At 34.4% G+C, this 15,156-nt stretch overlaps 1 protein-coding gene and 1 long non-coding RNA gene across 17 annotated transcripts in view; one reads left to right on the top strand and one right to left on the bottom strand.

The window, feature by feature from the left end:
- CACNA2D1 (calcium voltage-gated channel auxiliary subunit alpha2delta 1) overlaps positions 1–15,156 on the top strand; it is a 527,964-nt gene that overhangs the window by 447,522 nt on the left and 65,286 nt on the right. For all 16 annotated transcript variants that reach the window (XM_086397179.1, XM_086397175.1, XM_086397178.1 and 13 more), the window contains exons 13-15: positions 9,943–10,021; positions 10,857–10,906; positions 12,076–12,165. In XM_086397179.1, the coding sequence (XP_086253305.1) occupies positions 9,943–10,021; positions 10,857–10,906; positions 12,076–12,165 (219 nt within the window). The remainder of the gene's footprint in view (positions 1–9,942; positions 10,022–10,856; positions 10,907–12,075; positions 12,166–15,156) is intronic.
- LOC147374446 (uncharacterized) overlaps positions 13,848–15,156 on the bottom strand; it is a 32,747-nt gene continuing 31,438 nt past the window's right edge. Inside the window, exon 4 of the long non-coding RNA XR_015162772.1 lies at positions 13,848–13,953. This is a non-coding gene — a long non-coding RNA (uncharacterized LOC147374446). The remainder of the gene's footprint in view (positions 13,954–15,156) is intronic.

Raw genomic sequence — 15,156 nt, 5'->3', positions numbered from 1 at the left:
AAGGAAACTGACACCAGACACAGAGTTGAAAGATAATTCCCAGGTCTAGCAAAAGTAAAGATATTTAATTTTCTGTAGATTAGCAAAGAGATTGGTTAGCATATACACTTAAGATTGTCTAGCCAGCTATAAAATTGTTCTTGGATTTTTAGGTTAATTCTCAGAATTAATCAAAAATAAAAAGACATTCAAAAATCTATAAGATGAAAATTTCAAAATAGTAAACTAAATGAGAAGAAGAAATGAAAAAATGCATATGATAGATGTGGACTAATTTTGTAAAATAAAGAATGCACAGCTAAAAAATTATAATTGCCTGACAACAGATGCTCTATTTTTTAGATTCTTTCAAATTTGATTGGCAGTCTTTTCTATTTTTTGTCAGATCCAGAAGAGAAATAATCTGTAGTCTACAAAAATCGAAAGCAAATCACAAACGGCTAAATCTGTGTATGAGTTTTATACAGTAAAAGTGAAAATCATCAACTACTTTTTCAACATATGGTAGGAAAAATAATTCATGGGAAATAATTCATTGCCTTCTTGGTAGTCTCTGCCTGGCTTCTCCATCAGGCAAGAATGAAACCTTTGGAAGGAATGTTCAATCCTCTTATAATAGAGTATATTAGACTTGTAGAATATTTAATACTCTTTAGAAATGCACTGCTTTTAAAAATTTTCATGTAATTTGGCACTTTCAACCATTTCCAAAGGATTTTCAGTTTTAGAATGGGAACTATAGCTGTGTTCATAAAAACCAAATATATTACTTGTGCTAGATTAAGATATAACTAAAAACAATAATTTTCAGTAATATTGGCCCTGCCAATAGATGATCAACTTAAAATTCAGGTCGTGTGCATCTGTGTAGTGTCCTTCTCTGACAGGTTTGTTTACATTTGTCTTCTTAGAATGAAATTAGTATTGATAATTCATTACCTAAACTAAGGAACAGTTTTCTTTGGGTCTGAGTAGTTAATACACTACTTCCATACATTTTACAGAGTCCTTAATTTGATGGCTAGAACAAATCCATTGAAAAGTGAGAATAAGTATTACATTAAACAGAAAGTATATTACATGATATAGGCTATAGAGTGCCACAAATACACTTGAAATAATTTCTAGGTAGAATTGTGCCACATAACATTGTGATTGCCTTTTGTTGATGTGAAATCACAGTACCAGGAAGGGCATTCTGTCCTGCTTTTCCTGAGGCTGTCTTCTCAGATTGAAAGCTCTGCTTGCCATGTAGCTCCACACAGAGATCTTCCCTGCTCAGATTTTCTAGGGTGGTCCCCTTTTCCTACACACCTCATTATTCTCTATTTCAGTACCATCTTTCCTCCTTGTTTTCTTTCTCCCAGATTACCATTTTAAAAAAATCATTTCAATTATGTACTTATTTACATTATCTTGAACTCCCTTCTGTTAAAAGCTCGAAGAGGTAGGGGTTGTATCAGCTTGTAAACCTACCATTGACTCCTTAGCGGCTAAGAAGGGCTTGATGCACAGTGGTTGCTGAGTAATTACTGAAGATGCCCAACATAAATGAATAAATGTAAATATGCAATAAATAATCTCCGATAGTAAACTAAGTCTAGTCAAGGCTATGGTTTTTCCAGTGGTCACGTATGGATGTGAGAGTTGGACTATGAAGAAAGCTGAGCGCCGAAGAATTGATACTTTTGAACTGTGGTGTTGGAGAAGACCCTTGAGAGTCCCTTGGACTGCAAGAAGATCCAACCAGTCCATTCTGAAGGAGATCAGCCCTGGGATTTCTTTGGAAGGAATGATGCTAAAGCTGAAACTCCAGTACTTTGGCCACCTCATGGGAAGAGTTGACTCATTGGAAAAGACTCTGATGCTGGGAGGGATTGGGGGCAGGAGGAGAAGGGGACGACAGAGGATGAGATGGCTGGATGGCATCACTAACTCAATGGACATGAGTTTGAGTGAACTCTGGGAGTTGGTGGTGGACAGGGAGGCCTGGCGTGCTGCAATGCATGGGGTCGCAAAGAGTTGGACACGACTGAGCAACTGAACTGATAGTAAACTATATATAAAACATTCATATATGATACTCAATAGCTTTGACCTTTTACAAGAATATAATTTAAAATTATATTTTTTCCTTATAAGTGGAATGTTGTTGTTGTTGTTCAGTTGCTGAGTTGTGTCCAACTCTTTGAAACCCCATGGACTGAAGTGTGCCAGGTTTCCCTGTCCTTCACCATCTCCTGGAGTTTGCTGAAACTCGTATTGAGTCGGTGATGCCATCCAATCATCTCATCCTCTGTCATCCCCTTCTCCTCCTGCCGTCAATCTTGCCCAGAATCGGGGTCTTTTCCAATGAGTTGGCTCTTCTCATCAGGGTGGCCAAAGTATTGGAGCTTCATCTTCAGCATCAGCCTTTCCAATGAATAATATTTGGGGTTATTTCCTTTAGGATTTACTGGTTTGATTTCCTTGCAGTCCAACGGACTCTCAAGAGTTTTCAAAACCACAGTTTGAAAGCATCAGTTCTTTAGCACTCAGCCTTCTTTATGGTCCAACTCTCACATCCATACATGACTGCTGAAAAAACCAGGCTTTGACTAGATGGACCTTTGTTGGGAAAATAATGTCTTTTTGTTAATATGCTGCTAGGTTTGTCATAACTTTTCCTCCAAGGAGCAAGTGTCTTTTAATTTTATGGCTACAGTCAACATCTGCGGTGATTTTGGAGCCCAAGAAAATAAAGTCTGTCACTGTTTCCATAGTTTCCCTATCTATTTGCCATGAAGTGATGAGACCGGATGCCATGATCTTAGTTGAATTTCAAGCCAGCTTTTTCACTCTCCTCTTTCACTTTTATCAAGAGGCTCTTTAGCTCTTCTTTGCTTTTTGCCATATAAAGATATCATCTTTATATCTGAGGTTATTGCTGTCTCTCCCGACAATCTTGATTCCAGCTTGTGCTTCATTCAGCCCAGCGTTTCGTATGATGTACTCTGCATAGAATTTAAATAAACAGGGTGACAATATACAGCCTTGACATACTTCTTTCCCAATTTTGAACCAGTTCATTGTTCCATGTCTGGTTCTTCTTGACCTGCATACAGGTTTCTCAGGAGGCAGGTAAGGTGGTCTGGTATTCCCATCTCTTTAATTTTCTACAGTTCATTGTGATCCACAAAGTCAAAGGCATTGGCATAGTCAGTGAAGCAGAAGTAGATGTTTTTCCAGAATTCTCTAGCTTTTTCTATGATCCCACGGATGTTGCAATTTGATCTCTGTTTTCTCTGCCTTTTCTGAATCCATCTTGTACATCTGGAAGTTCTCGGTTCACTTACTGTTGAAGCCTAGCTTTGGAGGACTGAACATTACCTTGCTAGCATGTGAAATGAGTGCAGTTGTGTGGTAGTCTGAACATTCTCTGAACCCCATAAACAGTATGAGAAGGTAAAGGGAATGTAGAGTAAAATTAATGTTCCACCCTCGTATATGTCACTGTAAGAATTAGGGAGACTTAAGTTCATATAACAGAAAAGGCAATGGCACTCTTGCCTGGAAATCCCATGGACAGAGGAGCCTGGTAGGCTGCAGTCCATGGGGTCGCTAAGAGTCGGAAACGACTGAGCGACTTCAGTTTCACTTTTCACTTTCGTGCATTGGAGAAGGAAATGGCAACCCACTCCAGTGTTCTTGCCTGGAGAATCCCAGGGACAGTGGAGCCTGGTGGGCTGCCATCTGTGGGATCGCACAGAGTCGGACATGACTGAAGCAACTTAGCAGCAGCAGCAGCAGCAAGTTCATATAAAAAATGATTGTACTGATGGCACCTCTCCTTTCATACTAATCAGTCCAACACATAGTTTTTCATGAGCATTCTCATTATTTGTGTCAGTGAAGTATGTAGCCTTACCCAAGAGGAACAGCTGAAATAAGTATATCACTTATGTTGTGACCTCTCCGCTGACAATAGTCTCTGCAGAGCTAAATTGCTTAGAAATGAAATGTATCCATAGCTTCTTCCTCTGTTATCAAATCCTGTCAGTGCATGCAGATAGAAGGGGAACCTGAACTTACTCCCTTATAATCTTAATATGCAAGGATGATTCATTGTAATTGTTAACATTTTTAAACACCAACATAATCCCAAGGGCATGTATCTTTGTTATATACCCACATGCAAGACATGTAAGAGAAATATCAGCTAGGTCTTTAAGATCATGTAAGCAAAAACTACTGCATTTCTATTTCCTTTTTAAAGTTGCTTGGTGTGATTTACTTAAACAAACTCACTGGTCACTTACTAAATTTGTTCTTTTGTCAGGCCCTGGGAAATTCCATACAGGCATATCTTATATGGACACAGCGGCATTTAGACAGTATCTTTTTCTTTGGAGTTTATTCTTAAATGCAGTAAAGCAAACCAAATTTGTCCCTCTGGGAAGGTATTATTTCAAGTTGTGTTCTTTTTGAGGCATGAAAATGGAAAATGTTACCTCATTGAATTCTGATAGTTTGACTATAGAAGACATTGTAGTCATCATCATGTCATCTTTATTACTGCCCCTAATATTTATTGTGCTTATAATTTTCCATATAATACAAAAGCTTTTCATGTATCACTTCATTTACAGTTGTAATAGCCATATGATAAAAAGGTTTTTATCACCATCAACATCATCCTAATTTTGGAAATAAGAAAACCAAAATTTGAGAAGTTAACGAGCTTGCTGAAAGCTATACAGCTACTAAGTGGCAAAATCAATCATTTAAATGTTCTGCAGTCCAAATTTCATAACCTCATGTGGAGTGTGCTGGCTAGTCCTGCATCTCTCTCTCCAGGGCAGCCTTGGGGCCATGCCAGTCATCATTTGCCCACCCAGGATCCTTCCTTCTAGTTGGATAGCAAGATTTCACGACTAAGGAACATGCTTCCCACAGCTTTAAGAAGCTAAAATGGATTAAACTAAGCCATCAAATCTTTGCAGACTTGCAAGAACCTTTCAGATCACTGGGCTTTATAAAATAAATTAAGTGTGAAAGGTACATTTGGACACTTTTATTTATTTCATAATGCTATAAACCGAGAGATGTGGGTTATTTTAAATGCTGTGGATCCTGGTATACTTGTGAATTATGAAAACGACTGTAGAATTTTCTCCTAAAATATTCAGTCCAATCTAGTATTTTTATAGGCTTATTGCCAAAAATTTTAGTACACACAGTAAATTAATAAAACCCGTTTCTGACATCATTTTTCTAACATGATTCGATAGCTGAAGTTTTTATTTTAGTTTTATTGGCTTTCTTTCTTTATAGTCTCATTTCCATTATTCCTTGGAGATTTGCCTATTGTAAATTAAACTTGAACTCTGGGTAACTGATAATTGTTAAGGTGACAGTTTCCAGTAACTGGGTTCTGCTGGGAAACAAGAAATTCCTATGACTTTTAAAATAGGTTGACCCTGTGGTTTTGGAAAAATCTTAATTGAAGACAAGTATTTTTGTCTTCAACAAACAAGACAAAATAAAAAGCAGAGTAACAGAAGTCTAGAACTAAAGGACACATCAGTAGTGTATTATAGGAAGCAAATGAGTAACCCAGTTTGCTGGTAATTAAAAGTTTTCTCTGGTCAAATAGGCCAGGCTTAACATATAAATTTTAATTCAAATTTACACTTTGGAATTATAATTTTCTGTTCAGAGAAAAATGATTTTTGGACCAAGTGAAGGCCAAATTATATAAATTGCAACTAATAATAGAGACTGATTTTTAGTTAAGTTTAATTTTATTAAACTTGTTCTCAAATTACAGTTTATTTTGTGAATATTCTTATATAACTAAACATGAGTCAATAATTATTTATTTTCTAGGAATAATACAGCATATAAATGATATGTGTATTATACATACTTAACTTTCCTGAAGAAATTTGCTCATCTCCATTTATAAAAAGACTATGTAACAACAACAAAAAAAAGATTACGAATTTGCCATGATATAAGTGTAATGAAACAAGGCTTTGAATGCAATTATGAATGCAAGGCTTCTATCACTCTGGTTTTGGCTCTACTCTGTTATAATGAACTAATTTATATATCAGATGATATCAAAGTGTGTCTTATATCCCTCTGGGAAAACATGAAGACCACTCATTCAGCTATTCAGTTTTTTTTCATTTAATAAATACTTATTTTCATAATATCTATGTAAAGTACTATAATAGATACAATAGTGCAATCCTGAAACTGTTTCAACCCAGTCCAGTGTTTATTCAATTTCTAATTTCCCATATTATTTCTGTTAGAGATCTGGCCAGCAATGTGAAAAATATTTTTCAAAGCCATCTATAGCTATGTATGTTTCATATATGACCCTCACAGAAGTGAACATTCTAAAACATAGCCTATCTAACATCAACCAGTTCAGGATCATTTAGCAAATTATCTAGGAATATTACACTTAGAACAGTGAGTCTTCAGTATGTACTTGTTCTATGGATCTAGTGTTGTGATTATAAATGCACTACTAGGCCTAAGTAATGGGATTTTTTCTCCATAAAAGCTGACTTTGCTTTCATGGAGGCCTGATTTAAAGTAATTTACTTAATGGAGACTTTAGATGAAATATTTAGCTTGTGTGACTGCACATTAAGTGTTTCAAGGTTTTTTGTGTTTTTTTTTTTAATGTCATTTTGGTTTTTTGTAAGGCCACGTAAAGAAAAGACCTCTGAAAATGCACATCTTTGAGAATGTAATTTACCTTAATCTCTAAATTGTGCCTATTTCAAGGAATCACTTTATTATTTTATTTCCCCAAATTTATAGCTAAAGAAGAATGGAACACTTAAAGAGGTGAAAAACATCAGACTGCGGGGACAGCAAACCTCTCTGTAAACTTGGCTTTGGGGTTAGTTCATTAACTCATCCACAGGGTGGCAGTCACATAGTGCGGAATAGGAGAATGAAAGTAAATCTCCCAAGTGGAAAGTTAGAGTTCAAAAATTATTTTTTAAACTATCAATTCATTGTATATATGTACTATGAAATGTTGAATATCACACCTGATTATGAAATCAATCTAGTTAAAATCTTATTACATAATTAGTTCAAATTTTTAAAGCAAAGACAAAAGTCAGCGTGGTACAGCACCTGGGATTGAAGTATAATATTCATGTGTATTTTTCATTGTCATAGAAAGAATTAAAAATTTATATCTGATTTATATTAAACTTTTTATATTTGATATGATTTATATTAAACTTTTCTCAATCAAATATAATATTTATCAAGTCATTTTGGAAAATTATAAGGTAATCTATAAAATCATTAATTATTTACATGCATATGTTTTGTGTGTATGTATATCTACCAAGAGACAAAATAAGTATTTTAAATATACTAGAAAGATTTTATAATTATTGTAATGGTAAGACAGTTGCTGAAACTATAGAAAGGTTGAATTTGTAATTTTTAAGATTTTAGTAACCATTGGGAGGATGTTTTCAGAAAAATGTCTTTAAAAACATCTATCACAAGGCAAATATAATTTTAAAAGTGAGTTAAAAATTATACATTTGTAATATGGGAATGATTCAATCAGTTGAGTTCAGTCGCTCAGTCATGTCTGACTCTTTGAGACCCAGTGAACCACAGCACGCCAGGCCTCCCTGTCCATCACCAACTCCTGGAGTTCACCCAAACTCATGTCCATTGAGTTGGTGATGCCATCCAGCCATCTCATCCTCTGTCATCCCCTTCTCCTCCTACCCTCAATCTTTCCCAGCATCATAGTCTTTTCAAATCAGTTAATGCATCCTACCTATATTCAAATAGACAAGGAAGGGCCTATGAGATAAATGAATAAAGATAGAGAAGAAAAAGTTAAAAAAAAAAGTGTATTAAACTTTTATTAAATTACAATTAATTATGACAGTGTATACTTTGACACCCAGCTCTGATTCTAAATTCTTTAATTTGAACAATATCTGAGGTTTCCATGTAGGCCAACAATTAGGGTCAGGCAAAACTGTAGTAAAACAAATAAAGCAATATGTTTTGTTGTTGTTTTTTACTAGTGTGTTTTTTGCCTGTGTTGTGTTTATTTGGACTGTTTGAATAACATCATTCAAATATTCACATGGTGTATGTCTGTGTATGTCTAGCCTCTATGTTGTTAGAAATGCTTGATTTCTAAGGATGTAGATATGTAATAATAATTCATTTAGTCTTATTCATTTATGTCCTTGTACTGAAAAGTACTTTATGGAAACCATTTTATGGAATACTGTTGTGGTAAGAGAAACAACAGACAAAGCAGTGCTTTAAATCGAAAATTTGAGACATGCTTTCAAATGTTAATCATGAAAGTGATCCCCAGGTGCTTTCTAGAACATCTGGATTGTTTCCGTGTCCTGAATTCACATGACAATTGTTTAAGGTATGGCAATTAAATTGAATCATCAGTAGGGTGGCCAACCCGTTCGTAAAAATAATCCATTTAGGAGTAATTTTAACTCTGTTAAGTAGTAACACTCCACTAAAATGCATATCCCCCAAAATGACCAATTGAAGATTTTAGGAAATGAAACTAGATTTTTGTATTTTGAAGGACTAAGGGAGAGAGGGTAGTAAGTAACACCAACTTAGGTAGCAAGAGAGGGTAACACCAGGATAGGGAGAGCGGGTAGCAAGAGAGGATAACACCAACTTCTGTTAAGCTAGAACCAGTCACCTGTCTTTACAGTTTGGGGTGATTAAAACTCTGATGTATTCACCAAATGGCTTCTTGCATAACTAGCCAAGGCAAACCTGGATGATTGGCTTGAGTGAAACTTTACAAGTGAAACAACCACCTCCCCAGTGTACTTTCTGGGGCAAGGGTTGTTATGATGTGATCTCTGTGTGGCCAAGACCAGCAAAAGAACAGAGACCAGATGTAGAATCTCTTGAGATTTGTGCTCTGCAGTCATGTGCGAAAGATGAAACAGATGAAACAATTAGAAAATGTCAATTCAAACAGTCAATCGACATGAATTAGGGAAAAGCTCTTAACATAGTTCAAACCAGACCATGAATTCATGGAAAAGTGCTTTTCTGCATGTTTATCTTTAGAAAAAGCTAAACTGTTGAACTTAGAGTATTGGTTTACTCTGATTACTAAATTGGTAAAAATCAGTGTAATTCAAGTAACCATTTTATTAAATATTTGTTGACCTCATTGAATTTATTTTCTATGCTTTTATACTGTTTAAATTCAGCACCTTCCAATGAATATATAAATTACAATAATTAAACAGTATCGCAATTATATTTTAAAATATTTGCATATTAGAAGCAGTCAATATTTTAATTCTTTTAAAAAATGCTCAGAGCTTAAAATATTTATTTATATGTTCCAGTCATCTTTTATAGAAAGTAAGTCATATGACTAACATCATACTCATGCATATGCATATTAAATATTTTCATGATGTGAAAAGTAGTGAAACCATCATTAAGTATAATGCTCTAAGCAACTAAACGTAGAGTGACCTCCTTTCTATATAGATTTTTGTAACCTTGTACCTATTAAGTAGAATTTTTTTTTTGGCAGTGACTAGATAGATATGTGAATAATGTTTTCACCAGGTGAGACCGCTGATGTTGAGTTGAATCTGAAAGATGCCATTTCTGCTAATGAAACCTTAGTCATGATCCTGCCACAGAATTGAGATATGATGCAGAGCACCCAAGTACTAACTTAAATTTAGTAACTAAAGTCTATATTTAGAGTAGATTATGTGGTTTCTCTCTGGTGCCTTCCAAGTGATTTAGAGGCCTCAATTTTCTTGTCACATAAATTAACTGAAAAACATGCTTTTATTTATCTTTTATTTTAGCTCTTTTGTTTTGCCTTTCAATTAAATTTTATGCAGACTAACAGATACCCATTTTTAAATTCACCAGGTCCGTGTATTCACATTTTCAGTTGGTCAACATAATTATGACAGAGGACCTATTCAGTGGATGGCCTGTGAAAATAAAGGTAACAAGTCTGTTTACATGACCACATTTTATTATAAGAAGATGAATTTAATAGTTGTTACTTCACATATTATCATTTAAAATACTCTAAAGTTGTAGCTAATTTTTAAATCGAGGCAAGAATAAGATATGTTTTCTCTAGAGAAGACACACGAGAAACTTTGACATCAGTGTTACATTACATTATAGTATTACTTTGACATTATTGTTATATTTTATTAAATTATGCTAGTGACTCTCATCAAATATAACTTCATGAAGAATTAAGAATCAAATAATATCTGAATTGTGTAAAACTTAGCTATCAGAAAGTGTAACATTATATGGTACTATTTTTCCTGAGTGGCTAAATTATTTTTTTAAATGTCTTATACATTCCTAGATAATTCAGACTTTGTATAGTGAACCTATATTTCACTTATACTCAGAAAAAAATGTTGTTTGAACAATGACACATGACAATAGCAAGAGCCTAGATTTATTCTCAAAGTTATATTTTGGCAGATATAAAATTATTAGATATCCATCATTGTATACTTTTAATTATTTCTCCAATGAAAACAATTTTTCAGGTTTTCTACTGCTTTCTAGAACAATGACATTTATTTTATACAATATAAGAAATTTAGTGAAGTTTCTGATAAAGCTTGTGTATTTGCTATGAGTTTACATTAATCACACATTTTCCAAACTGATCAGTGGTATTGATATTTTAGTGTTTGGTGAATTAGAAGTACTCGGTTTCTCCTAGAAAGCCATAAAATAGTTCTGTGTATTTTATTATATCATAATATGTAAACATATAAATCTATTGTGTATATATGTGTATATTTCAGGTTATTATTACGAAATTCCTTCCATTGGAGCAATAAGAATCAATACTCAGGTATGGTTATTTAAAACTTGTTTAAACTGTTTTTTCAAACTAAATTATTTCTCTGCTACTTTAAATATGCTCAATATGAAGAAAATAGGTGAAAATGAATAAATGCTTGATGTATTACATGAATAAATAATTCATACTATTTTATTTGTAATGAGTATCATGGTAATGTATTGGTTTTTATTTCATTAAAGTTCCAAATGTTTTTAAATATCTGAAACTCAGACAAAGATGTGTAATTATGTTTGTATTCTCCTATTTTAAAAACATCATAGAAAATAAATAAAATCAATTTAGTAACAATCTCATCATATAATTTCAACTTGTTTCTACGGCAAATCATTTAACTGAGTTTTCCCAAATTATAGGTTCAACACAGAAAATTAAACAATAATTATTTGCAACTTACAACAAGGAGATGGTTTTTGTACAGCCATTCAGTTGAAAACATACTTGTTAAATAGGTAGATTGAACCAATAAGTTAATTTAAATATAAATTTAATATTCATAAATTGCTGTTTAAAATCATTTATTCAGTTTTAAACATAACTGAAAGTCTACAAAATAGACTAAGTCAAAATTTAGCCCAAATAACATGGCTTTTGTGGAAATGAATACTGAATATGTTGAGTTTTGAAATGAAACAGCAGCTGCATTCAAGTCTGATGTCTAGTTTTGGCACAGTATTTCATTTATTTTTGATATGTTTAAATGTAGTTTTGAATTTCAGCCAAACAATCTGTGATATGAAAACAAGTATGTGGCTGCTTTAGTATTTCAAATTTGTGCAGTTCCATCCAGTAAATCACAGAGCCTTAAATAGTTTAGATTAACATAAAACAATTCACAGGGAACTTATTTCACTTATCCTTGGCTGTACCTCAGAAAGAGAATGTTTTGTTAGGAGGAAAAAAAAAAACAAAACTGGGGTAGATACATTGTATAAATAATACAAGTCAAATATTGTTAATTCTGAGTATGCAGACATACCATTTATGGAGTACCCAAAGTAGAAATTGAATGATTATATGCTTAACACTCTTAATAATTTTAATTCCATCTTCATTTTTACCTCTAGGTAAATTTTTCTCTGTGGAGTTTTTTTTTTTTTTTTTAAGAACTGCATTCCTAGTTATCAACGACTTAAATTTTTTAATGTGTTTTTATATAGGAATATTTGGATGTTCTGGGAAGACCAATGGTTTTAGCTGGAGACAAAGCTAAGCAAGTCCAGTGGACAAACGTATACCTGGATGCACTGGTAAGCTAGGCTGTTCAGTCAAAGACTGTTATAACAAAAGCACACAGCTAACTTCTATTTCTCTCTAGCTTCCATTTCTCTTTTTCTCTTCATGAAACCCTTTCAGAATTCCTTCTATCACAACCTTCTTTGCTAGAATTTACATAATTTACTTAAAAATCTAGACTTGTGTGCAATAGAGAACCAGAGATGTAAAGTGTTATTTTTCAGTTGTCATTGAGGATATAGAGTTTCAAACCTCCAATCTTGAATTTAAGATCATTCTAATAATTTTGTGAAGTTTTATGTAAAAAAAAAAATCCTAAAGTCACATGAATTAGTAGATTTTGAACAATTGTGAAGAAACTATTTTTAAAGTAGATTTCAGCTAGCAGAAGCTTGTAGCTCAGATGGTAAAGAATCTGCCTGCAGTGCTGGAGACCCAGATTCGATCCCTGGGTTGGGAAGATCCCCTGGAGGAGGGCATGGCAACCACTCCAGTATTCTTGCCTGGAGAATCTCCACAGGGTCGCAAAGACTCAGACATGACTGAGCAACTAACACTTTCATATTTTCAGCTAGCAGGAGTCTGTCTGCTGTCTCCTCCATATTTGAGATAGCCTCCATATCTCAAACCAGACTCAACAAAACTCAGAAGTACTTGCAATTAGATAAACAAATACCTTATCCCACCCTGGAACAATCACAAACCTAATCACCTCTTCATATTATAAGTTCTTGCTTAGAGTCAACCTTAAATACTTATGGAAATAGCCCATTGAAGTGATCCAGTCTGATGTGAAGTAACAAATACAAACATGTTAAGTTGCCCACTGCACAGTGGGAATTGTAGTACAGGCATGCCATCGTATTTCAGAGCAGTGGTTCTTTCTCAACTGGGGGCAGTTTTGCCCCTCAGATCACTTGGAGATATCTATAGGTTTTATTGATTGTCATGACTGGGATAGAGTTTGCTACTGGCATCCAATGAATAGGTATAAGGGATGCTGTTAGACATTCCCACCATGTACAAGAGAATCACACACATCCCCAACACACTCACGCGTGCACACACACACACACACACACACACACACAAAACAAAGAATTATTCAGCTCAAAATGTCAATAGGGCTGATATTGAGAAATCATATTTTAGTATAACTTTTTCTTTCCTAATATGAAATTTATAAATAGTAATAAGATTTATTCATATGCTTAACTTAATTAGAGAAGACTTAATTAACAATTTTGCTAGTGTAACATCAGAGAGACTTACAATACTAAGCTCTGAAAAATAGGTGCTGATTCAGTAACCCCTTTTCCTACTTGGAGTTTAATTATATGCTGATACTACTTTCCTGAATACAGTGATGAACCCACAGGGCAGAATGCAATCTATTTAGAAAGAATTACTTATCATTTGGTTCTTGTAAAATAAACAAATACAGGAAGTTTAGGAGAAAAACAGGCACTATTAGCAGCAGCCTTGCACGCTAAGAATGATAAAATGAAGCTTGCTTACCTCAAGCCCTTGCTAAAATTACTGTCCAGTGTTCCTTCTTGACATCACATATTTATTTAAGGTCACATGGTCATCTGAAGCTGTGGTCAAAATGTTTCACGCATTCAAATCCATCACAGGACAGAGTATGATAGGAGGAGTCAATAATTATTCCCTCTTGTATTTCCTATGAACCAGAAGTTCATTAACCAGCATGTCTGCATTGTTGGTGAGGTTCTTGCAGATAGCATAAATGACTTTAGGAAGCAATTTTAGTTTTGAATCTGCTGTTCTGCTAGCTGAGACTAAATGTAAAAAAAAAAGAACAAAATGAGACATATTAATTGACTGGTCAGTGGATACATAGTGCATTCTTTCTTCTAACTTAAGACTCAAACATGACCCATTTTTATTTCCAGTTACTTGTTTATAGTCTTTGCACATAGCACATTCAAAAAATAATCTGGTCAGATTCACAGTTTTTTTTTCTTTTTTTTTTTAAAAAAGGTAAAAATATTGCAAGACAAAAACATAATGAGAAAAATGGAAAGAACTCTAAAAATCAGAAGAAAGAGGCCACATATTTGGTGACAGAATAAGGTTAAAAAGATGGTATTGTTTTAGCTAAATATATGAGTCTAGGTAAGGTTTCTACAATTGATGTGCAGAGAAATTACAGAAAGGAATAGCAGTATGAAAATTGGACAAGTGCTATGTATATTGAAAGGATGATACTTTGGTCACTTTTGCAGATAATGGAAGGTAAGACTAGAACCAAGACTGGGACAGTATTGTGGAAGGTTCATTTTATTTGAGAGATAAAATAAGATTCTTTAGAGGAAAAGAATTGCACTCTGGAAACTCAATATCAAATAAATTCCAAGATAGCAGATATCTTGTTTCATTTCTCTTCTTAGTTCTCTAGAAACTTGCACAGTGCCTTGGAATTGAGTGCAGTTTATAAGTTTGTCTAATATGTTAGAAGCCTTGTATCTCATTTGGGAGCACATATTACCATATTTAGAAAAAATTTATGGTATTCTGTGTAAATGTGAAAGTGATGCAAAGAAAAAGATTGCTTCTATTATGCCATGTTAGTTAGTTCAGTCGATCAGTCGTGTCCGACTCTTTGCGATCCCATGAATTGCAGCACGCCAGGCCTCCCTGTCCAACACCAACTCCCGGAGTTCACTCAAACTCACGTCCATCGAGTCGGTGATGCCATCCAGCCATCTCATCCTCTGTCGTCCCCTTCTGCTCCTGCCCCCAATCCCTCCCAGCCTCAGAGTCTTTTCCAATGAGTCAGCTCTTCACATGAGGTGGCCAAAGTACTGCAGTTTCAGCTTTAGCATCATTCCTTCCAAAGAACACCCAGGACTGATCTCCTTTAGGATGGACTGGTTGGATCTCCTTGCACTCCAAGGGACTCTGAAGAGTCTTATCCAACACTACAGTTCAAAAGCATCAATTCTTTGGCACTCAGCTTTCTTCACAGTCCAACTCTCACA

Source organism: Bos grunniens, chromosome 4, assembly GCF_055505025.1.
Source record: "Bos grunniens cultivar Pamir isolate PY7600 chromosome 4, Bosgru_T2T1.0, whole genome shotgun sequence".
In the NCBI taxonomy this organism is placed as follows: domain Eukaryota; kingdom Metazoa; phylum Chordata; class Mammalia; order Artiodactyla; family Bovidae; genus Bos; species Bos grunniens.
Note: the sequence above shows the minus strand (reverse complement) of the source record. Positions and strands in the feature narration are given on the sequence as shown.